This window comes from Brassica napus, chromosome A2 (assembly GCF_020379485.1).
Source record: "Brassica napus cultivar Da-Ae chromosome A2, Da-Ae, whole genome shotgun sequence".
NCBI lineage: Eukaryota > Viridiplantae > Streptophyta > Magnoliopsida > Brassicales > Brassicaceae > Brassica > Brassica napus.
Window position 1 is genome coordinate 23648375 of NC_063435.1, and position 23934 is coordinate 23672308.

The 23934-nt window shown below is 35.6% G+C and overlaps 3 protein-coding genes across 3 annotated transcripts; 1 reads left to right on the top strand and 2 right to left on the bottom strand.

Moving 5' to 3' along the window:
- Positions 1-9689: 9689 nt before the first annotated feature.
- Positions 9690-12311, bottom strand: LOC106396116 (zinc finger CCCH domain-containing protein 17). Its single transcript, XM_013836425.3, has 3 exons — positions 11967-12311; positions 11677-11787; positions 9690-11611 (listed from the first exon to the last, which is right to left on the bottom strand). The coding sequence occupies exons 1-3, from the start codon at positions 12096-12098 to the stop codon at positions 9962-9964; spliced, it is 1893 nt and encodes a 630-aa protein (XP_013691879.1). The 5' UTR covers positions 12099-12311; the 3' UTR covers positions 9690-9961.
- Positions 12312-12853: 542 nt separating this feature from the next.
- LOC106421647 lies at positions 12854-15125 on the bottom strand. Its single transcript, XM_013862475.3, has 6 exons — positions 14850-15125; positions 14479-14587; positions 13861-14271; positions 13373-13787; positions 13233-13314; positions 12854-13159 (listed from the first exon to the last, which is right to left on the bottom strand). Exons 1-6 carry the CDS (start codon positions 14877-14879, stop codon positions 12953-12955), a joined length of 1254 nt encoding a protein of 417 aa, XP_013717929.1. The 5' UTR covers positions 14880-15125; the 3' UTR covers positions 12854-12952.
- Positions 15126-20080: 4955 nt separating this feature from the next.
- Positions 20081-22414, top strand: LOC106396124 (tobamovirus multiplication protein 3). The gene is made up of 11 exons (XM_013836437.3): positions 20081-20432; positions 20507-20597; positions 20674-20726; positions 20792-20884; positions 20967-21038; positions 21141-21213; positions 21305-21350; positions 21597-21660; positions 21739-21792; positions 21920-21997; positions 22125-22414. The coding sequence occupies exons 1-11, from the start codon at positions 20238-20240 to the stop codon at positions 22215-22217; spliced, it is 912 nt and encodes a 303-aa protein (XP_013691891.1). The 5' UTR covers positions 20081-20237; the 3' UTR covers positions 22218-22414.
- The last annotated feature ends 1520 nt before the right edge of the window (positions 22415-23934 follow it).

A 23934-nucleotide genomic window follows, 5' to 3' on the forward strand; every position in this document is an offset into this window, starting at 1 on the left:
GATTTCAACCCTAAGAGTTCCTTGGTGATTGCGCCCATTGCCCGATACTCGGCCTCTGCCGACGAGCACGACACTGTATCTTGTTTCTTTGTTTTCCAAGCTATGGGAGAAGAGCCTAGCTGAACAATCCAACCAGAAAGAGACCTTCTAGTAAGAGGACAACCACCCCAATCAGAGTCACACCAACCAGTCACATGAAGAGATGACTTAGCATCGAGAATAATACCTTGCCCCAAGGTTCCTTTCAAATACCGTACTACCTTCAAGGCTGCAAGCCACTGGTCTTCATTAGGAGCTTTCATAAACTGGGAAAGAATGTGTACAGCATATGTGAGATCTGGTCTTGTTGCAGCGAGATAAATAAGACGACCAACAAGTCTCCTGTACCGTTCGGGCTCAGAAATCGCAGGAGCTTTTGATCGAGCAAGTTGATGATTTTGATCCATAGGAGACCCAGCCGGCTTACATCCAAGCAACCCTACTTCAGTGACAATATCAGTGGCATACTTGCGCTGACATAAATAAAACCCGGATGGACTTCGAGCAACCTCTATACCCAGAAAGTACTTGAGAAAACCAAGATCCTTCATATGAAAACAAGTTGAAAGATAGTCTTTAACCAGTTGTATGTCTGCAGAAGTGCTTCCTGAGATAATAAGATCGTCCACATAGGCCAATAGGCGAATAGACACACCTTGCTTAAAGTACACAAACAGCGAATAATCAGACTTTGTTTGAGTAAAGCCATACTTGAGAAGAGCTTCTGTCAACTTAGCAAACCAACAACGAGGAGCTTGTTTTAATCCATATAAAGATTTTCTAAGTCGACAAACCCGAGTCTCATTTGGAGAAGAGAATCCCTGAGGAATTTTCATGTATACTTCATCATGAAGATCGCCATGAAGAAACGCATTATGAACATCCATCTGATGAACTTCGTGACCTTGTTTAACCGCAATATCCAGAAAAACTCTAACCGTAGTTATCTTAGCAACAGGTGAAAAAGTATCTGTGTAATCAACCCCATGTTTCTGTCGATTACCACACACTACTAGTCTCGACTTTGGACGTTCAATGGTTCCATCTGACCAATATTTAATTGTATAAATCCATTTGCTATCAAGTGCTTTCTTACCAGGCGGCAATGGCTCCAGATCCCATGTATGTTGACCCTCCAAAGCTGTAACTTCTTTGCCCATAGAGTCCCTCCATATCTTATCAAGAATGGCTTCTTTAAAACTTTTGGGTATATTAAGAGAGGATATAGACGCCAAGAAGCTGCGATGGTTTGCAGAGAATTTATCACATGATAAGAAATCAGAGAGGGGATAGACCGAACCTGATAACGACTGATGAGATGGTGAAGTTGAGGAGAGAAAGAAAATTAGTCGAGAGTGACCGTATTAACCACAAAGTCTCGTAAGCGAGTAGATGGAATCTTTGGACGATGACCTCTGCCTAAAACCTCATCGACGACAGTGGTAGGTGTATTTGTTTCAACGAGAACAGGAGCATGTGTCTCTATGTCAACATTCATAGGAGTTACCTCAGTAGCCAAAGGTAAAGTCGGGTCAGCAGGTTCAGTAGCTAATACTACTTCCTCTGTTACAGATTGTGTCTCCACTAACTCACCATTATCCGAATCAGTGTCAGTGAAAGACGTTCCTCCTTGTTCCAGTGTAGGCTGATGATTTGCGGGTGTTTCAGAACATGCCGCAAAAGGAAATTTATCTTCACAGAATACAACATCCCGTGAGGTAAATATACTCTGTTTTTCTAGATCCAGCAACAACCATCCCTTCTTCCCTGTCGGGTATCCCAGAAAAATACACTTTCGACTTCTCGCAGCAAACTTATCGCCGTGATGATTGATGTTATGAGCATAAGCTAAGCAACCAAATACCCGAAGATGATTGAAAGAAGGTGTTCTGCCATACAGCTTTTCAAACGGGGTCTTACCACCCAACAACTGAGAAGGAGTCCGATTCATAAGATATACTGCAGTCTTCACACATTCTCCCCAATATTCAATAGAAAGATGAGCTTGAAACCGCAGCGCCCGAGCAATATTGAGTATATGTCTATGTTTACGCTCGACGCGACCATTCTGTTGCGGTGTGTACACGCAAGAAGTTTCATGGTGAATACCATTCTCTTGAAAATATCGTGAGAGACAAACAAATTCTGTCCCGTTATCACTTCGTATCGTCTTGACTTTCTTAGAGAATTGTGTGTTAACCAAAGCCAGAAAATCCATTAGATGGCGTGAAACTGATGTCTTATCTTTCAAAAGATACACCCAGACAGCTCTAGAATGATCATCCAAAATAGTTAAGAAGTATCTTGTGCCACACAAAGCCGTTGTCCGATAAGGACCCCATAAATCACAATGAATTAAATCAAAGATTGCATTAGAATAAGTTGAACTGTCTGGAAAACATTGACGAGTTTGTTTAGCTCTGAAGCAAACATCACAATTTTTAAAAGAATCCTTATGACTACTAACACCCGGAAGTAAGCTAACAATACGAGGAGATGGATGACCCAAACGATGATGCCAGAGGATGGAGTCATCAGCAACACTTGTATTTGACGACCTCACTGGCTCAACACAGCCGAGCCGATACAGTCCCTCTCTCTCTCTTTCACCCATCCCAATCAGCGTCATCGTAGTGCGGTCCTGCAATAACAAAATTTTATCAGTTATCTGTCCCACCAAGCCATTGTCTGTAACTAACTGGCCAAAAGAGATCAAGTTTGTATCAAATCCATCAACTAGAAAAACATTATGAAGAATCAGTTGTGGATTTAGTCGAACTGTTCCTTGTCTAGATGCAAGAACATTCAAACCAGTTGGCAATCGTACGGATACAGGAAGAATAGGACGAATGTCCTCTAGACAATCAACTTGTCCAGTCATATGATGTGTAGCACCAGTGTCCAGTATCCATTCGTTGCAGTTAGGCTTACCACTCAATGTTTCACGCTGGGACGTGCTTCCCACCATACGTTGAATGATTTTCCATTGCTCATCAGAAATACTAGTTAATCCTTGTCTGTCAGCTTCTGTTAAGGTCACTGGAGTCACAGCAGCTGCGTTCGCTCCCACTATTTGCGTGCTGTTTGCACGAGGTGTGAAGCCACGACCACCACGACCTCGTCCTGAGTCTCCACGACCACCACGACCTCGTCCCGAGTCTCCATACCACTCAGGATATCCAACTACTTTAAAACAAGCACTCGCCTCATGACCCATCTTGCCACACACTAAGCACTTCCTAGATGGGTCTTTATTAATAGGATGAAAGTTTCCACTAGAACGAGAGGACTGATCACGATTGTAGTTTGAACCCGTAGCCTGCGCGGCAAAACTCATGACCGGGGTTTCTTGTGCTGCAGTAGAACGAATTGTCTCATTCTGAACAATTGTTTGATACACACTATCAAGATCCGGAAGAGGTGTTATCGCACAGATTTGAGAACGGATAACCCCATGGGCCGAGTCATCCAAACCTGAAAGAAAATCATGAACGCGAAGAATTTCACGCTCTGCTTCGTGAGCTGCGTTGAGGTCGCAGGTACACTTCCCACAGCTGCACTGCTTAGAGCTCATACACTCACGAATTCCATCCCATATTTTAGTTAATCTGCCGAAGTAATCATCAACCGTCGCTCCATTCTGTTTGCAAGTGGCGAGAGAGTTGCGAAGTTGTTGAAGTCGTGCTCCGCTCTTCACAGAAAATCTCTTTTTAATTATATCCCACAGCTCCTTTGCTACCTCTCGAGTGGATATAGATGTCCTTAGTTTTGGTTCAATGGTCTGTTTGATCCATCCAACCAACAGGTGATTATTTGCGATCCAATCTTCAAGATTCGTGGAGTCTTCAGTCGGTTTCGGAATACTCCCATCAATGAATCCAAATTTCTTGCGTGAACTCAACGCCATACGGAGATTAATTGCCCACTCATCATAATTCGCACCGTTAAGCAACGGGGATGAAATCACTGCACCCGGATTATCACCAGATGTTAGGTCGTACGGTGAGATAGTACGCCTTTTCCGTTCGCTGACGACTTCTGCCATCTTGTACAAGTAAGATCAGATTGAGAAGAATAAGTAGAAGAAAAAAGCGGCTCTGTTTTCGTGAATGAAAAACCGAGGCAGCTCAATATATCGTAAGGAATTGGATCAATGCTCTGATACCATGACAAGTTTATGAATGAATGAATATTAACTTGTCTCTCTTGTCTATTAACATTGGCCTTAGCCGAGTATTTATACAAACCTCATGATCTCTCCTAAACCTAATTGGAATAAATGGAAAGAACTAGAATAGGAAATATAGATATACAAATCTATGTAATATCTATCGTAATAGTTAGAAGTGCTATGTGTTTGTGTAATATTGAGATTCTCATTATGGTGTGCGGTTTAGATGATGTGTAGAAAATAATATTCCAACACTTCTTAAGTTCAACTAAGATAAAAGAAAACTTTTCTCAACTCCATGGACAATGCAAGAGTTTTCGGCCGAATATCATAGAGGAAGAAGAAGATACATATAGAGGTTGAAGATCTATACACTTTGTTTCTTTCTTTTTGGCTACTAGATTGTAGTTCGGTTTATTGGATAAGGTTATATGTTTTTTCCTGCAGCTTACAAGGAAGAAAATTCAAGAGAGCCCTCCAAATCAGTCTTTCCTCACCCAATAGAGACTTTACAGAACATTTTTAATGTGTTTCGAATGATTTAGGAGAAGAGTCTTACAAGCACCATCCGACAATATCAACTTCCATTGCAAAAGTATATTGCCTTGAAGTAAATTCAGGTAATATCTTGTCTATTTAATAAGCGACATTGTGTTAGAATATCGCATAACTGAGTCTCTTACTAGAATAAAGAAAACAGGAAAGAAATGAGAGATTGACTGGTCATGTTCAAGAGCCTCTACAAAACGTTTGAACTCCAACTGTTGGTAAAATATTTTCAGGCGACTTGAAGGTTTATTCATCAGGTTAAAAGAAAAGTGTTACATGTAATTGTTTCCTATGATTTCCACTCTGTATCTTTCACTCATGCATATCCTTCATATTCAAACTGGGAAAAGATTCTAGATGTGTTGAAAAATTGACCCTGAAGGAATATAGAGGTTATAGTTGTTATAGACGGCAAAAACAATTTAGGATTAGGTGAATTTAGATGTAAGTCTTGACCTCTGTTTCCTTGTTCATTTTAACGAGATATCTTCCTGGACAAGAAAGGGAAGTGGATCACGACCAAGTAATTTATGCAAATACCTCATTGTTAGGTGACTCTGCAGATATTACTTCATTTTGAGTTCTGATGTAGATAAGATATTTAGAATAAATATCTTAATTATTTAGTGTTTTATTTATTATTAAGATAATTACTTTTATTGTTTTAGGGTTTTATGGTTTTCTTATATATAGCCGTTTAGGCTTAAGGTTGTATTCAGTTTATGATTTGATTAATAAAATTGAGAGTTCTCTCTTTGTTGTTCCTTGCTTTCGGTAGATCATTGGTGATCTCAACGAATTTAAGAAGACATTGATCTTAGGCATTCTTAGACTAAATAAGATCTTTGTGATTATCCTAGTTTTCCGGGTATTCTCAGAATCAACGGATCTCTAGTTCTATCTTATAAAGCTTCCGCTACATCAGTTGGTATCAGAGCTGCGTCTCTTTGATTTCTTAATTGAAGAACGTTTCTGAATGTCATGATGAGTATTAGCATCTATCCTATCCTGGACGAAAGTCCTTTTGTCGAGAGAAAAGATAACCATGAGATCTATCGAGAGATCTATGGAGATCCTATCTATGACGTGTATGAAGATGATGTTCATGTTATTGACTTTGTCTTCCAAGAAGAAAGATCCTTTGAAAATCGGAGCCGTGCAAAGTTAGGGCGAAATCATATTGATGAAGATTTTGTGGAGAATCTTGATAATCTGATGCGTACGAATTTTGTGCAAAAACGGATTTGTGAAGATTCAAGATATAATCAGATTCATGCAAAAATCGTGCAGAGTCAAGTTTTTGGAAAATTTCTGGAGATTTTGATAAGTGCGAAATTCGTGCAGATTTCTGTTATTCTTATGTTGAGAATGCTATTGAAGATTCGAGGAAGAGTTTTTCTTGGAAACTATTTTGGATTCGAAAACTACGATCAAGATTCGAGGACGAATCTTTTCCAACCCGGAGAGAATGATGTAGATAAGATATTTAGAATAAATATCTTAATTATTTAGTGTTTTATTTATTATTAAGATAATTACTTTTATTGTTTTAGGGTTTTATGGTTTTCTTATATATAGCCGTTTAGGCTTAAGGTTGTATTCAGTTTATGATTTGATTAATAAAATTGAGAGTTCTCTCTTTGTTGTTCCTTGCTTTCGGTAGATCATTGGTGATCTCAACGAATTTAAGAAGACATTGATCTTAGGCATTCTTAGACTAAATAAGATCTTTGTGATTATCCTAGTTTTCCGGGTATTCTCAGAATCAACGGATCTCTAGTTCTATCTTATAAAGCTTCCGCTACATCAAGTTCAATATGTTCTGGAAAGACATTGAAAAGAGTTGGTGTTACTTTTAGAGATGGGTGTACATGTTTGTAATTTGGCGTTACATTGAGCAGTAGGAGTTGTTCGTCCTTCTGCTATAAAACAAAGTTCAACATATTGCTAAAATAATTTACGAAACATAATTAATAATTAATAAAATATTCAAAATTAAATAAAATTTGATATAAATTGCAAATCTAATGTAAACTGAAACAAACATATATTATAAAACATCATTTGTTGTTAAATAAAATATATCAATTACAATCTATGACATTATTGAAACTATTTATATAGTACTTTAAAATATAATTTTTTTATAATTTTATCACATTAAATTATATTTTTAATTGATTTAGCTTGGATATAGATTAATTAATATCGTGAAAAATAATTAATTTAATAATATTAAAATTAAAAAAACTCATAAAAAGTATCTGCTATTTTTACTTTAGATTTTTTTTAACTATATCAAAGTTAAATAAAAATCAAAAGAAGAATTATAAATCATTACATTTTCCTTAATTTTGTTTTATTTAATTAACAGTTTTTTGTTAGCTAAAAAAAACTTTATTTCAACTTGAACCAACAACATTTAATATACAATATAATCTTAAAATAAAAATATCTATTATTTTCAGTTTAAATAATTTTTAAATGTTTCGAAAACTAAAATATATTTTAATATATAACATTTTATGTTAGACTCACCCGCCCGTAGGGCGGGCCAACCCCTAGTTCTTAATAATGAACTATTTATTAAAAAAAATATGTTTTTCCTATTGATCAAGATTATGTCGGAGATTCTCATTGCCCATGATAAAACATGGAACTGATAACTTTGGCTATTCCTAAATCACTGGAAATGGAGGATTTAGTAAAATCTTCAAAGGAGTTATAGATGTGAGAACGAAAATTTAGGATCAAATCTGAATTTAGAATAAACACTCAAAAAATTCGAGACGAAAATTGAAATTCTCTCAAGACTAAGATAGATTTGGAGTTGTTAACTCTACTAGTAAATATTTATGTTTTAAAGGTACGAGTATTAGATTCAAGTCTCAGCAGATGTAAAAAAAAAAATTACGTGCTTAAACTCGAAAATTCTTGATTTAAAAAATCAATGGACGAAAAAAATTAATGAAAGTTTTTTCTAACACTAAAAATATGAACACATTAAACTAAAACCACAACATACATTAAGATCGAGCATAAGATCAAACACAAGACCAAACACAACATACATTTTTTTGGACTCCAGGGGTTTGTTACAATGAAAGTTATTTAGAACATATGATAGTAAACGAGGTCGTTGAGGCTGCGGATATTTTGAACTCCCTAGTAGCTTTTCTTTCCTTCTTCTGATTTAATAAACTAGATTCGAAACTGTAATTACAAGGTCCAGACGAATATATCTCCCGACGAAAAAGAGAACTTTCTCCGTGACGTAAACCCTTAAATCGGAGGAGACTCCAGCCGTTCTAGCTCCGATGCCTGGAGATCAGGACTTATCAACTTCATCTCTACCAAAATCTCAAGTGCTTGGCTCCGATTTGGTGTTGAATCCCATTGATTCAGAAGAAGCCATAATCGACAGAAAATTGGGGAAATCTGTATCCGATGTTAACGGCGCAGCCAATAATGTTGAAGGTCACTCAACTGCCCTGGAAACCTATGAACATGGATATCCTGCGAGCAGCCATGCTCTTCAGACATCTCTTCATTCAAGTGGTTTTTAACAGGTTATCCCCTCCTGTTTGATGTCGGTAAAGATATCACAACCTCTATAGAAATCACATGTGAAGGCAGAGCTCCTGCAAACATCCAAGTTCTTCAGTCGATGTCATCTATGCCGTCGGGTGGTCGTCCACTGGTTACTATCCCACCTCAGAGTTATCTTCCACCACTCCAGCTACTTCAACTCGCACCGCCGGCTACTCCTCCAACACCGGAAACACCAATGGATTTCGACCCACAATATCCTAACAATCTTCTCGATCATTTCTGGCCAACTCTAATGGATGAGCTTGGGAAAAATCAGAAGAAAAGAGATCATCAAGCTGCTGTCAGAGAATTTTTGTACATACCCGTTCAGAAGATTCTGGTTTCGGAGCTGAAAGATGATGGAACTTTAAGGTTTCAATGGGCTGCCAGAATGAATCGTTCTACTAGAAATCTTTATCAAGCAGCCAAGCCTACTTTCCGGCTCGATGGAACTCCTCAGGTAACCATCCCTTCACAAGTACTAAGTTTAGGACCAAAGAAAAAGAAAGAGTATGTCACTGGCCAGTTCCATCGATGGTCTCTTCCTCCTGGTGGCTTAATACATGCTGTAGTGAATAGGTTGTGGGGAAGAACTTGCAGATAAGATGCCGTAAGATAAGTGAGTCGTCGTATATGTTATATTTCCCATGCGACAATGGGTAGTTCAAAGAGGTGTATGACATGTTGATGACTACTTGATATTTGTTTCGCCTTGGAAACCAGTGAACTCTCTCAAAGTTCCTGAAGTATCTACTATCCCGGTTTGAGTAAACCATAAAAATGTTTCCAATCTAACAACCTCGCATTGATCAATAGCTTCATACAAAAAAAGTTGTTTGGTATATAAAGAAAGTAATTTATGATATCAGCTTAATTAAAAAAATTAAAAAAAATTATTAGATATTATTTCTAATATCATTTATGTTCTATTATCTACTTTAATTTTAATTTAAAAAAAATAATTATAAATGATTTATCCTCATTAATATATATTTTTTTTCTCACCATTGTTTTCTCATAAAAAAACAACAACAACTAACACTTTTATACAACATTCTATAACTCAAAATATGGCTACATCAACTAATACAAATTACACCAAAAGACAATCGTAAGCACAGATACACCATCAGTAAATATAATATAATTTAGATCGCTCGGGTTTAAATATTTACGGACTGCAAATTTTTGGCCAGGCCGGACCAGCTTAATAAACATGTCTAACTGTAGTAAAGAGAATCTTTACAAAATATATACTTACGTAGTAATTTAGATATTTTATCGTTTAGTTAAAATATCATATTACTCAGTGAAAAGCTATTTAATATGAAACTATGAATAGCTTTTAAAATAAAAAACAAAAATTTAGAATTTGTGGGTTGTACTTGTACTATTGTTTCTTTTCTTTCTTCTACAGTTACACTTTAAGAAATCATAACGGAAAAACATGGCGAATTAAAACTCACTGTCAAGCCAAAGAAGATAAAAGCGACTTAGCATTATTTGCTCTCATGATTTGCATTTAGCAGAAGCCAGAAGGAGCGAAGCTTTTTTTGTCACACACCATCAATGAAATCATTTCGTCATTTCCTCCTTCAAAAGCTTCTTTTTCTACGACAACATCCCAGCAGTCTTCTTCTCAATGTCTTCCTCACCCTCCGCTTCACCTCCTTCTGCTGCTTCTTCTCCTTCCTCAGCCTCGTAAACAACTTCTTCGCCTTCTTCATAGGCGTATTCTCCATCTTCTTCGTAATAGTACTCTCCGTTTAGCTCATCGCCTTCATAAGCTTGCTCCTCCTCTTCATACACTTGCTCCTCTTCTCCATTCACTTCTTCTCCTTCCTCCATAATCGTTCCTTCTTCTAGTCCAGCTTCGTGGGTTGGATTGGGTTCAGTCACAACCTCAGTTTTCTCTTCTGCTATGAGTTTGGTCTCATCTCCAGCTTCTTCTTTCGATACAGTTTCTTCAGGAGTCTGGTCCTTGTTCTTGATGCTACCACCAGATGCAGCCGCTCTTTTTCTCTTGAGAATCTCACTGAAAGGCAATGGAGCTGCAAATGAATCTCCTGATCGCTTACGAGGATGGTCATCCTCCTCCAAGCTTTTTCTCTTCCCAAGAGATGTCTCTGTCCTACTTTCCTCTTTCTTGCTGCCTTTAGAAACTGAAAAGCCCTCTTCCATCTCTCTTCTTCTCACCCAAGGAGCTCGGAGATCTCTTTCCTGATGACCACTGTGGTTTTCCTCTGACCTACCATTAATTCTATCTCGGAGTCTGCTTTGAGATAAGTCGCTTTTGTCCCTTCCTCTCTCAACCCTCCTACCAAAGTGAGCTTCGTCGTCAATGCTTCTCTCACGAAGCTTAATTCTACCCTGAAGACGGCTGCTGCTAATGGAGCTTTCCCTCGGTGTATTCCTACGAGAGTCTCTATTTCCTCTTTCCATTGAAGACTCGGGAGCAGTATAGTCATTACCTTTCCTCTTAGCCAAGCGATATCTCAGGTCTGATGCAAGTATGTTCTCTGATCCTTCCTTTTCCACGTAAGCCCTCCTTTCCGAACGATCTCCTCTCTCAGAAGAACCTCGACGGTGGCCCCACGCGTGCCTGTCTTCCCTCCGCTCATATGAATCAAAACGCTGATCCGCAATTGCACTAAAATCAGGGTCATACTCATTCAAAGAGTTCCGTCCCTCCTGACTTCTCCTTCCATAACCATCGCCAACATGATAATACTCAGAATCCGTAGCCTCGTTATCGACAAAAACATCAAACCCAGGAGACGACTCCCTCAAGACGTCATCTGCGTCCTTACCATTGTGGAAACTGTTACTATCATCAGATCCATATTTGTGATGGCTTCCATCAGTTAAAGGAGGAACACCCACGACAGGCTCATATCCCACATGCTTCGAAATATATCCCTCTACACCTCTACTATCCCTTATAGCAGGTGTGACTCTGGGTGCAACCGACATGTCAACAGCCTTTGGGAGACTAGCATGAGTCAGTTTCTTCTCCCCAGTAAAAAACTGAGGATCAGCAACAGCAGCAGCAGCAGGCTTAGCTTCTACAGGATGTTGCTTCTTATAACCAGCAGCATTCGGGGTGTGCATGAATGAACACATATCTCCTTTCGCACACATGCCCTTTTGGAAGAAAACACACGGAAACGGCTGCTTCACAGCACCGGGGTGAGCAGCAGCAGCAGCAGCATGTGAAGGCGGTACAGAACCAGCAGGAAGACCTCCAAGATTTCCCAAAGCCTGCAAGAAAACACAAACATAAGCATGTGATAAAACAAGCTCAAGCTCAAGAAAGCAAAACTCACAGGATGGCGAAAGCCACACTTGGGATTCAAGCAGTTGCCACTCATCCAATAATAGCAATCCCTTGGGTTGACACGCGCATACTCACTGTGGCGATACTCACACTCAGCTCCCTATTTAAAAGAAAAAGAAACCATTAGAGTCCTGTGACTAATCAGATCATCAGATCGTATGAATACTTTGAATCAACCAGTCCAGATCTAAAATTAGCAACGAATCAATCAGATCGAAACAAAAACGCAAAATCGAGATCTCAAATCTAAAACCCTAATTGAAGGGATCAAATCAATACCTTCTTGCAGGTCGAAGGAGACGCGAGAAAGTAAACGCAATCGGTGTTCTTCTTCAACGCGTCTTCTCCAGGTTCCGATTGCTTCTTCTTCTGCTGCTCGTGTTGTTGAGGTTGGGTCGCCGTCGCAGACATTATTCTGAAAATTCGTGAAAAATCCCTTTCTCGCGTAGATCCGGAGGTTTCAGATCGAAACCCTAGAAATCAAAACCCTAAGCGTGAGAATCGCCGATCAGATCAGAGAGTCGCGTGGAAGAAGAAACGGAGCCGCCACAGAGAGAAACTGCGACTGTGTTTTAAAAGCTAAGCCTAAAAGTTTTTTTTTTTTTTTTCTTTTGCGATGAGATATTAATAGATGAAAGTTCGGTTCGTATTGCTTTATCAATCAAGTTTGGACACGTGGTTGTGTATTATTGGAGGTACGTTAGCCGAATTATGTTTCCTTTACTTCTAGTGGAAACAGCGTGTTTGGAATGTTGCGTAGACGGGTGATATAAGATGTTTAAACCGACCTAAATCAGAACTGAGTTTGAACCAAACAAAGTTATAAACCGATTGGTAGATATCTTTTGGATTAACCGAGGATCGTCTTTTCATCTAACCAGACCACGCTGAACCAAACAAACCAATTTAAATAAGTTTTTATTTCAAATTAAATATATCTTTTACACCAAATAATTTTGTATTCCAAGTGAAATATATCTTTTGACACCAGATAAGTTTGTATTCCAAGTGAAATATACTTTTATATTTAAAAGAACAACATTTTGAAAATTACTTTCCTTACACCCAAACCAAACCAAAAAAAATCAAATTTTGCCGAACCAAATAGAAATTGAACCGAATAATTTGAGTAAATTTTGACCGTACAAAGCAAAAAGCAACTAAGATGAATAGATGGCAATAAAAAAAGGTACTTTTACAAAGATTTTATTGTACAAAAACTGAGAGAAAGACATCAATGGTTCTTGTTTGATTTTTTATGGTTACTAAGAACAAAAGCTAGAACAAGAGAATAACAATGAAGGTACTTTGCCTGTTCTTCGAATTTGTTCAGCTTGTTTCTCTGTTTTAGCTGCTTCACGATTCTTCTTTGCTTCAGCCGCTGCTCGTTTCTCCTCTGCTTTCCTCTCAATCTCAGCTAGTTTGTTCATCAAACGGTCTTGCGCTCGTCCCTTTATCCTCTCAACCTCCACCTGCAATACCAAGAGCCATCACTTACACAGACTTATAACCACAGGGATGTTTTTCAATTTTCAAGCAACTGACCTCCATTTTCCTCATCTCAGCTTCAGATTTCGCCTTTTGATGATTCTCCCACGCTTGTATCTTCATCTCCTCGCGTCTGAACCTGAAGATTACACTAGTCAAACCTTTCCAAGAGCACACAAAACAAGTGTTCGAGTTACCTAGCCATGTGCTTAGCCTTCTCCGCCTCCTCCCACGCGGACGCACGAGCTTCAGAAACACTCTTAGAAGTTTGTGACGTGGAAGCATCTTCCTCTTTACTAGCCCAAGCAGCGATGTTCAACTTCCCAAGCTGTGTTCCCAACACCATTATCTCCCTCCTAGTTTTCATCTGCATCTCTTTCTCCGACAACTCCTCGTTACTCAACGCTCCTCTCCCTGGACTCGAAGGTGCAGAAGTTACAGGGCTTCGTATCGGCGTCGTCGCCCTGATCGGTGTCCCGTTTCTAGAAGGCTCTTGGCTCGCTATTGGAGTCATCTCGGTTCCCATGTCTCTCATAGACACAGATCTCGCTGTTGAAGGCGGCGGTTGAGCAAACGCAGTTGCCATTGACGAGTCATGTCGGCTGAGATTAACTGCAAAGATAAAACAGAAACATTAAACAAAATGAATTAACTCAAAAGAAGATGATTCGTTAGGGACCAACACCTTCAGTTGCTGAGTTCTCAACCATAAGAACCGGTTTGAGATACGAATCAACTTCCCAGCTAACAAACTTGTGTCCTCCTGTCTCCTTCTTCACTTGGCTTACATCTACTCGCTTTGTATCAGGCTCTTCATCAACGATCTTGATAGAAGACTGCCGACCGAAGCTAGGCCCTTTCTTTGAGGCATGAGCCTGAACCTGTCCCGTCTTGGGTCGGTTAGCTGTCGGACTAGCGATCCACTTCTGTGCATCGTCCCATTTAGACGGAGCCGGTTTAGAGAATGATCTAACGGACATTCTTGGAGTGGTCTTCTCCTTTTCTGCCTTTTGAAACTCGAAGAGAGATGCGGTGGAAGAATCAGTAATCTCAGTCACAACATCAACGTCTTTGCAATCATCTGATCCACTAGCAGCTGCATTGTTTAGAAGAGCTGATCAGTTTTAAGTGTAAAGGTCACAACAAGGAGATACCATTTGCAAGTTCTTGAAATAAATAAATATTTAAAGATTTTCCATTAAGCAAATGGGGACAAAGACGTTTTAAAAAGGGTATTAAGAAAATGATTAAGGGGCTCCACCATAAACCCTAGATTAACACAAAAAAGGGGGAAAAGTGTTACCAAGGTCAAGAATTTGATTTGACCCAGGTTCTTGTTTATTCTTTCTATCAACACCGAGAAGCATAGTTCTTAACTTCCCCGGAGAAAAGCCGCCGCCGCCGCTAGTAACCTATCACAAAACTCAATAGGAGAAGAAAGAGTTTAATAAAGAACTGCTAAAGTAAAGAAAGATGAATGAAGTGTGATTTTGAAAAGGACGTTTTTTTCAAGTCCCAAATCATCACGAAAACGACATAATGGAAATGAAATCAAAAAGAGTAGCTGGCAAGTAGAAGAAAACGCCAAATGTTGCTTTCTGTTTTCCCTAATCTCACGCAAAACCCTATTTCAAGAATCGAGTAAAGCGTGAAACTGAAGCATTTAAAGCTCACCTGGGTCTTTCCGATTCGCTCGTAATCCATCGAAAGGGTAGTAAACTCTACTCAAATCTTGAGAGAGAGACCTCTCAGTCACAAGAGAGTCCTTTGGTGATAATGATTGGGTAAGAAGTGATGGAAAAGAAAATAATATTCTAAAAGATTTGGAAGAGTGCAGTGATGGAGCTTGGAAGCTTGTGAAAGTACAGAGACTCATACACTGTATATTGGTTCTTCTTCTTCTCTAACTGACATCGAAAGAAGGGACATTCACAGTTATTATAGAGAGCCTTTAGTTGAGCAAACTCTACTCTCTCCCAATAATAAATAAACTCTGTATTATTGGCATCATTAATAAATCTTGATCTCTAGTTAATGAATCCTACATCAAATTCAATTTAATTTTAAGAAAATAAAACTTCTGTTATATGGCGTATGTTTATTTTTAGTATGTAATTTTTCCAAATGAAATTCGAAAATTAATTAGATTTATATAAATAATTTGTTAACTGAAAATAATTTAAGCCAATAAACGAACGGCAAAATAATACTTTATTGGCATTTGAGTTGTAAATTTTTTTAACAACAAACGCATATATTGTTATTACTAATAGTTTGAGGCTAACTCAATATAGAACAAAGTAATTTAGAGAAAATCATTATTAACCTAAGATTGTAAGTTAAATATGATTTTTATTTTATGACTAAACATTACATATTGATTAGGAAGTATTAACATAATTTGGCACAAACAAAACGCATGTTATGATTACAAAGAAGAGGGAATGGTGGCCTGGTCTCTCATAGGATGCTATCTTATAAAGTTATAAGGCCATGCCCCTATTTCGCGGTCAATGCTCAATGGGTTCCATTTTTGTGACTAACAGTTTTTGAAAGACTAAAACTCAGTATCATGAAGAACATATTAAATTGCAAAATAATCATTATTAACCCAATGTAAGTTAGATATGATTTTTTATCTTATCACTTAACATCCATGTATATTGATCATGGAACATTACAACATTCTTTGGTAGCCACATGTCATTATGAAGATGATTTTTAGAAAAATAAGTTGCTCCATATAAATATATACTATTTTTTATTAACATAATTGTCAAATTAATTAATAGTGTACAAAAATAATATTTTTCTTTTCTTAAATAAAATCTACAGAAATACCTGATATGATTAACATATATATAACAATTAATAATTATGAATAATACATATTTGATAACAATTTTGTATCATCTATCTTTTGTTTAATTTTATATTATTAAAATAAATTAAACAATCACATTAAGCATATAATAATAAAAAATTAGATTTTTTCTTATATGTTATATTTTAAATTTTTTAAAACGGCTATAAATTACTAAAAATGGTACAAGTCTCAAATTAAAAAATTTGTGATCAATGGTTTAATTTTTTTTGTTCAATCAAGATACAGAAGATCATAAACCATAGGAGTGGGCGTTCGGATACCAATTCGGGTTTGGTATCAGGTATTTAGGATTTTTGGGTATTTCAGTATAAAAATATAGAACTCGTTCGGGTATTTTATGTTCGAGTTTGGATATTTAGGGTTGGGTTCGGATATTTAAATTTTGAAGAAAAATAAATAAATTAATCATTGTTTAAGTTTTTTGTATTTAAAATATACTTTTAACTTAAGTGGTTTTCTAATTTTTAAAAGATTTAACTATTAATAGGTCTGGAGATAAAACTTTAAAATAGAAAGACACTAATTTAATTTTTGTTTGAAATTTTAAATGAATTTTTGTTAATGCATGAAACAAGAGCTTGATATGTATTTTAAGTCAGTAGCAAATAATTTTTTCCATAATTATATGTATATTATCTAATTTTGAGCAATGTGCATTATTAATATAAATATTGTGAATAAAAAGAGAGAAGTAAAATAGAAATATAGGGTATTTATGTTTGGTTATTTTTGGATATCCGTTTAGGTTCGAATATCCAATCTCTCCGAATTCAATAACCGTTCGGGTATTTTGCTACTTTGGTTCGAAATTTTGGATCAGATTCAGATACAGTCTCGATATCGGATAAAATGCCAAGCCCTAATAAATCGTATGAATATTTTTTTTGTCATCAACTCATACTGACTCTGTGAACCAAACCGGAAGATTTGCATCCATGTGAACGACGAAAGACGGTAATCGTATGAATATGAAGTCTCATTAATAGATATTCATATTATATATATATATATTAATATCATTTGAAATAAATTATATACAATATAAAAATATATAAATATGTTAATTTCAAAATTTGCAGTGAAAAATTATTGAGATTTTAATATTTTAATTTTGAAATTTTTATTGAAAAATCTCACATTAATTTTTGTTGTGATTAATGGTTTAAATTTTTGTTACGGTAAATATACAAATGTTAAAATATCATATGAGTGAGAAGTGCCAATAATAATAATATTTATATTAAAATAAACTATATATCTATGTCAATATCACTAAAGTTTAATTTAAACCATATAAAGTAAATTAAGTTATTATTTTGATTTATTTACCAAAAATGTGATTGTAAATAACAACAAGTATTGTTTTTGATTTATGTGCTTACTCTAATGTATATACTTTTATGTATACAAATTATTCTTTAAATATGTGGTTTCTAATATCTTACTTGATCCTGACAATCCCAAAAACACACTTCTTCAAATTGAAGTGATTTTTAATATTTGAAGCATTATATATATATATATATATATATTATTTAGATTAAATCATTTATTTTTGATTTTTATTCCTAAAAAGTTTTTAATGAAATACTATGATAATATTCCAATAATGAGTTTGTTCAAAGTAGGGGTGGGCGTTCGGGTACCCGTTCGGGTTCGGATCGGGTATTTCGGATTTTCGGGTATTTCGGTATAGAGGTGTAGAACCCGTTCGGGTATTTCTGTACTTCGGGTCGGGTTCGGGTATTTTAAGTTCGGTTTCGGTTATTTCGGATCGGGTTCGGATATTTAGATTTTGAAAAAAAAAAAATGAAAATTTTCATTTCTCAAATTTCTTGTATTTAAATATATAACTTTTCACTTAACTATTTTTTATTTTTAATAGATTGCATGGTTAATAGATTTGGACATAACATTTTTAAACTAAAAAGACATTAATTTGGTTATTGTTTTTAAATTTTGGATGTAACTTTTTGTTAATTGCTGAAATAAAAAGTTTGACATGCATTTTAAGCGAATAGCAAATCATCTTCTACGTAATTGTATGTATATCATATGAATTTAAAGTATGTGTAGTATCAATATAAATATTTTATATAAAATGAAAGATGTAAACTATAAATATAAGGTTAATTATCATATGTTCGGTTATTTTCGGATATCCATTCGGGTTCGGATATTACCCGTTCGGGTTCGGATATCCAATCTCTCCGAATTCAATACCCGTTCGGATATTTTGCTACTTCGGTTCGGATTTCGGTTCGGGTTTTTCGGATCGGGTTCGGGTGCCACTTCGGATTTCGGGTAAAATGTCCACCCCTAGTTCAAAGAATGAGAGATTTGATCATTCTTCTAATATTTGTTTCTTTCTAATATCCTATCTAGCTCTTATAATTGTAAAATTGAGAGATTTGAACAACATATTGTAAGTTTTCAGGTTTATCATTTAATAAATCAAACATTTATTAGTTTATACATAGTTTACATATACTAGAATGGTAAATTATTATATATATATATATATATTTTTTTGTATACACTTAAAGAAAAACTAAACATCAAAAGCGTAGGCTAATAAAATAAATAATTTTTTTTTGTTGTCGTTGAATTAGATGATTTTTAAACTGAACTGGTGAATATATACTAGATAAACATTTATATTTCGAGTCTGCACTTATATTTTATAACAACTTGATATATTAGATTTGAACACTAATCCGTTAATAGAGTTTGCCAGTAATTTTCTTCAAATTTTTGATTCTTAGATATGTATCTTGAGTGAAACTAATTTTTAAATATGCCCTTTTAAAAAAATATGATACTTATGTAATTCACCGAATTTATAAAATACGTTAAAAAAAACTAGAACTCATATCAATGAAACAGAGACAAGAGCGAACACACTTTACAGAAGTAAAATATGAAATCATTTATAGAGAGTTAATAATAAATAAATTGACAAGAGAAAACCTAATCCTCTTTTGTCATTCGTCATTATACAATCGATGTTTCCTATTTATTTTTGGTGATTTGTGCCAGCCGCAAAAATTAATTTATTTTTGTGCATATGAAATCTTAAAAATAATTAAAATGAGTTGTAATACATTATTTTTTTAACAACGATGATAAATTTAAAAGACCAATATTTATATTCGTCATTTAAAAATAGATAAATATTGTAGTGTTGCAAAATGTTAAAATCAAGAACCATTGTTATAAAAATCATCTACTTTAGGAGTATTATCCCAAGTTGGCACAAAACAAAAAGCATGCTATGATTACAAAGAAAAAATAGTGGCCCGGCCTCCATAGGATGCTGTCTTGTAAGGCCCATAAGGGATAAGGCCATAACTATTAAAGGAAATGGTTTCTATTTGACTAATATATATTTATGTATTTATTTTATTCTTTTATCAATGAGTAAGAACAATTGTTGTATTTGCCACTGTGAAAAATGATGTTACACCAGTTCATTATTCAAATAAATTTTTGTAAGAACTCATTATTCAAAATTTGTATAGAACGTTTTATTATGTAAAACATTAAACGTAGATTTGTAATGCAATTTGTTTAAAGTATGCAGATTAGTTGACTGAGACGACCGAAAAAGAAAGAAATGATACTTTACTGTAAACAGCAAAAATCGGTTGATTACTGATTGATATGTATATTGGACCGGCGTAGACCAGATTATTTTTTCTGTGAACACCAAGGTAGACTAGTTAAAATGTAAATTACGACGACCGTCCGTCACAATCATATATATATATATATATATTTACTTGTTCACATGATTATGCAGATTTTTTTTTTTTTGGTAACAAAACATGATTATGCAGATATAATATTTGAATTTTATCACATAATCCCATCATGTCTTGTTTTTGTTTGGATCAGCCAGCTTGGGTTTGCTCTTTTATCCACATGTGCCACGTGTAGCAGGGTGTCAGTCAACATTCGACAACAAATCCAACCCCCCGAAGAAAATTACCGGCTATCACCCGTGCTCACCCGTTAAATTAATCATTTTTATATTTCCTTTTTCCCTAATCTCTCTCACCTCCGACGTCGGCCGTTTCTTTTTTTAATTTTCGTTACCAATAAAAAATAGAAGAAATAAAAAGAGGTGATTCAAACGATTCCTCAGAAACAAGATCGAGAAGGAATCTGAATAGATGAGAATCGGCGGCGTGGATTTTATGCAATACGCGTCGGAGATGATGATGACGTCATCTTCGTCAGCGGTGGAAGCGTTGAATCTCAAGGAAGCTTCGAGTTGGTGGTCCGACGTGAACGAGTCGCCGATTTGGCAGGACCGTATCTTCCACGCGCTCGCTGTTCTCTACGGCGTCGTTTCCATCGTCGCTGTGGTACGTACGCAACGCATCTTAATCCTCGTTCTGGATTGATTATGTAACGATGAAATCAATGTTTGCTTGGGTAGATTCAACTGGTGAGAATCCAATTGAGAGTTCCGGAATACGGGTGGACGACGCAGAAGGTCTTTCACTTTCTCAATTTCGTTGTGAATGGAGGTTTGTGCTGCGATTTGATTGTGATCTAGATTATTCTCTCTTTTGTTTGATTTGTGTTCGTCTTGTGTGTTTGCAGTCAGGGCTGTGGTTTTTGTATTCAGACGAGATGTGCAGTTCATGCATCCAGAGGTTCATCATCATTTAAGTGGCTTGTCTATGTCAAATATTTCTAAATTTGGTGATTGTTATTGTAGATTCTGCAACATATCTTGCTTGATATCCCAAGTCTTGCTTTCTTCACCACCTATGCTCTTCTTGTTCTCTTCTGGGCTGAAATTTACTATCAGGTAGTTTCTGATTAGTATGTTGTTGTTTTCTTCTGGTTCTTTGGTTTTGATACTTACTCGGACTCTCTTTGATTTTGGTCAGGCGCGTGCAGTGTCCACTGATGGACTGAGACCAGGCTTCTTCACAATCAATGCTGTTGTCTATGTAGTTCAGGTATATTTGTGAATGCAATTCAGTCATTAGTTTTTTTTTTTTTTTTGTGTGGGGGTAATGGCGCTTTTGTCCTTGGACTAACTCTGTATGTTATACTTCAAGATTGCTCTTTGGTTGGTTTTGTGGTGGAAGCCTGTTCGTATTATGGTGATCCTATCAAAGATGTTCTTTGCAGGTAATTATTAGCTTTGATATTTTTTTCACACAAGCATGTTTACCCTGGATATCTCTTGTTATACACCTCCCTGGCGAATTTATGAATGCAGGTGCTTCATTATTCGCTGCCCTTGGATTTTTACTTTACGGTGGAAGGTAATTTTGTTGACATTATTGTAGCTTCTATTGTTACCAGTCGAACCATTTTTTATTAGGATTTGTGTTGCCAAGAGTCACCATTGAGTAATGAGATCGCAAATTGTGGCCATCTTGCATTCTTGCTTTGATGCCTAGATAGTCTAGATTCCCTTTGGTGTTAGAGCCGAGGAGAATGGAAAAGGATTATAGCATTGCATTTAATTAAGCTCGATGTTTTCCCCTTGTATATCTATCTTATAACAGGCTTTTCCTGATGCTGCAACGGTTTCCAGTAGAATCTAAAGGGCGGCGCAAGAAGCTGCAAGAGGTGATACATCAATTGTACAAACTAGTTAGTTGTAGTTTCTGCTGCTTGACTGTTTACCCCCTTTCTTATGTATGGTAGGTTGGTTACGTGACAACCATATGCTTTACGTGTTTCCTCATCAGATGTATCATGGTAAGGACACACACAAACACACCGCTATGTTGTTATCTATCAATCCTTACCTCCGTCGTTGGATCATCTTCTCTTCAGTTTTAGAATTAACAACTAATTAAATTAGCCTTTTGTATATATGTTCTAGATGTGTTTTGCTGCGTTCGAGGAGGGGGCAAACCTTGATGTGTTGGATCATCCCATCCTTAACTTCATATATTATCTGGTAACCTCTCTCTCTTAGCTTAATCATATAATCTCATCATGAACATTAACTTCATTATGAATTAAAAAACAGTTTTTGGTTTGTTTGCGATGTTTTGTAACCTGATCCATGTTTTGCTTAAATACAGTTGGTAGAGATATTACCTTCCTCCCTAGTCCTCTTCATATTGAGAAAGCTACCACCAAAGCGAGGTATCACACAATACCATCAGATTCGCTGAAATGTAAAGAAACGACAACTACTGATCAGACGAAAGACAAGACCAAATATGTTTCTTTATCGGATGTGATCAGTCTTTTTGCTTGATGTGGCCCAAGGGTCTTGTTCCCTTTATATAGGTAATGTTGTAAAGAAATGTTTTTAAAAATCTTATAAAGTAATTATTAATATAAATCTCAAATTCGTTGTTTTATTTTATCATGTTTGTGTATAAGTAGTTGATTTTTTTCTCTTAAAATGGTGATAATGTCTTGTTTAGGTCTTAAAAGCCTCTAAATTTTTATATGATACTAAGTTCTTGAATATTCTTATTCCCATATGTAGTGTTTAGGTTTGTCCACACGTTATGTTTCATCATAGAAGCCAAGACCAACAAACAAAAAAACTGTCTAAATTGATTGTGTTTGCTTGTAGAGTAATATAGGTAACGTATAGAGTTACATCAGTTACAAATTGTAATACTTATCGGAGGAAAGTTGAAGTACGACAAAACATGAATACTCCAAATGCTGCAATGCAATAGTAGTGGTAAATCAATAGCAAGTTAAGGCCACAAAATCAAATAAACACTCAATAGAGAAATTTCGAAAGTACGAAAGGGAAAAAAGATTTATATTACAGGACAATGATTATAAAAATCTCCAACTTTTAACTAGTAGAAAATTCTCAAATTCAATTCTTTTCTATGGTTTTGTTAAACTATTTTCTAATTTTGCTCAATTAACAAAAGTTTAGAATTTAAAACAACAGTCAACCAAAATTTGATATTTTAATTTGTCTTCTCAAAAATTTGTGTTTTACATAGCCAAATTTGAAAGTTTCTATATGACCATTTTCACTCATGAATTAGAGATTTATGGAAAAAAATAATAATATCATTTTGTTTAACTGTCTGTTAATTATGTTTTACATTTCAGTTAAGATATCTAATAGTGTGCTTATTTTAGTCTAGTCAACAAAATTTTGGGATTTAGAAAATAGTCAACCAAAACTTGATATTTTTTAAATTGTGTTCACAAAAGTTTATGCTTTGAATAGTTGGAATTTAAAATTAGAGATTTTATTACCATTTTTCCGTTATATTATAGTTACGTTTTGGTAATGCAAAACAATTGTATATGAGATCTTAAGAGATCTTGGCTTGTTCAACCAAAATAAAAAAGAGATCTTGGCAGTTTGCCACTAGTGATCCCCAATCATCCAAAACTGCAAAGCTTGTTTCTGAGTGGAAAGAACAATATAAAAACTCATGTTTGGCTTATAATCCATTATTTTTACTTTTCACATTTCTTGATAACATATTGATTGTTTTTCTTAGAGAAGTGCTCATAGTCTACTGACATAAGACAAGTCCACCAAGATCTCTTCAAGAAAATTAATGTAATAATGCGTCAGACTTTTGTAAACTAGAGTAAGAAAAAAATAGCTTTCATGAGGATTTTATGTCATTACAATGACTGTAACTGTGTAATTTTGAATTACGAAATTAGATTGTTCTAAACACAGTTATGATGATGGAGATCGTGATCGATGATATATCAATTATTCGATTATAAAGATTTCTCCCCTCATGAGTTGATAAAGTCCACTAGATATAAATATATTCCCTACGAGAAGAGTATCTCTATAATTATCAAATCAAATACTTTAAAATGAGAAGAAAAAGGAAGACAATTGAATTACTAATATACTGAGTGCTGCAACAATACAAATGCATT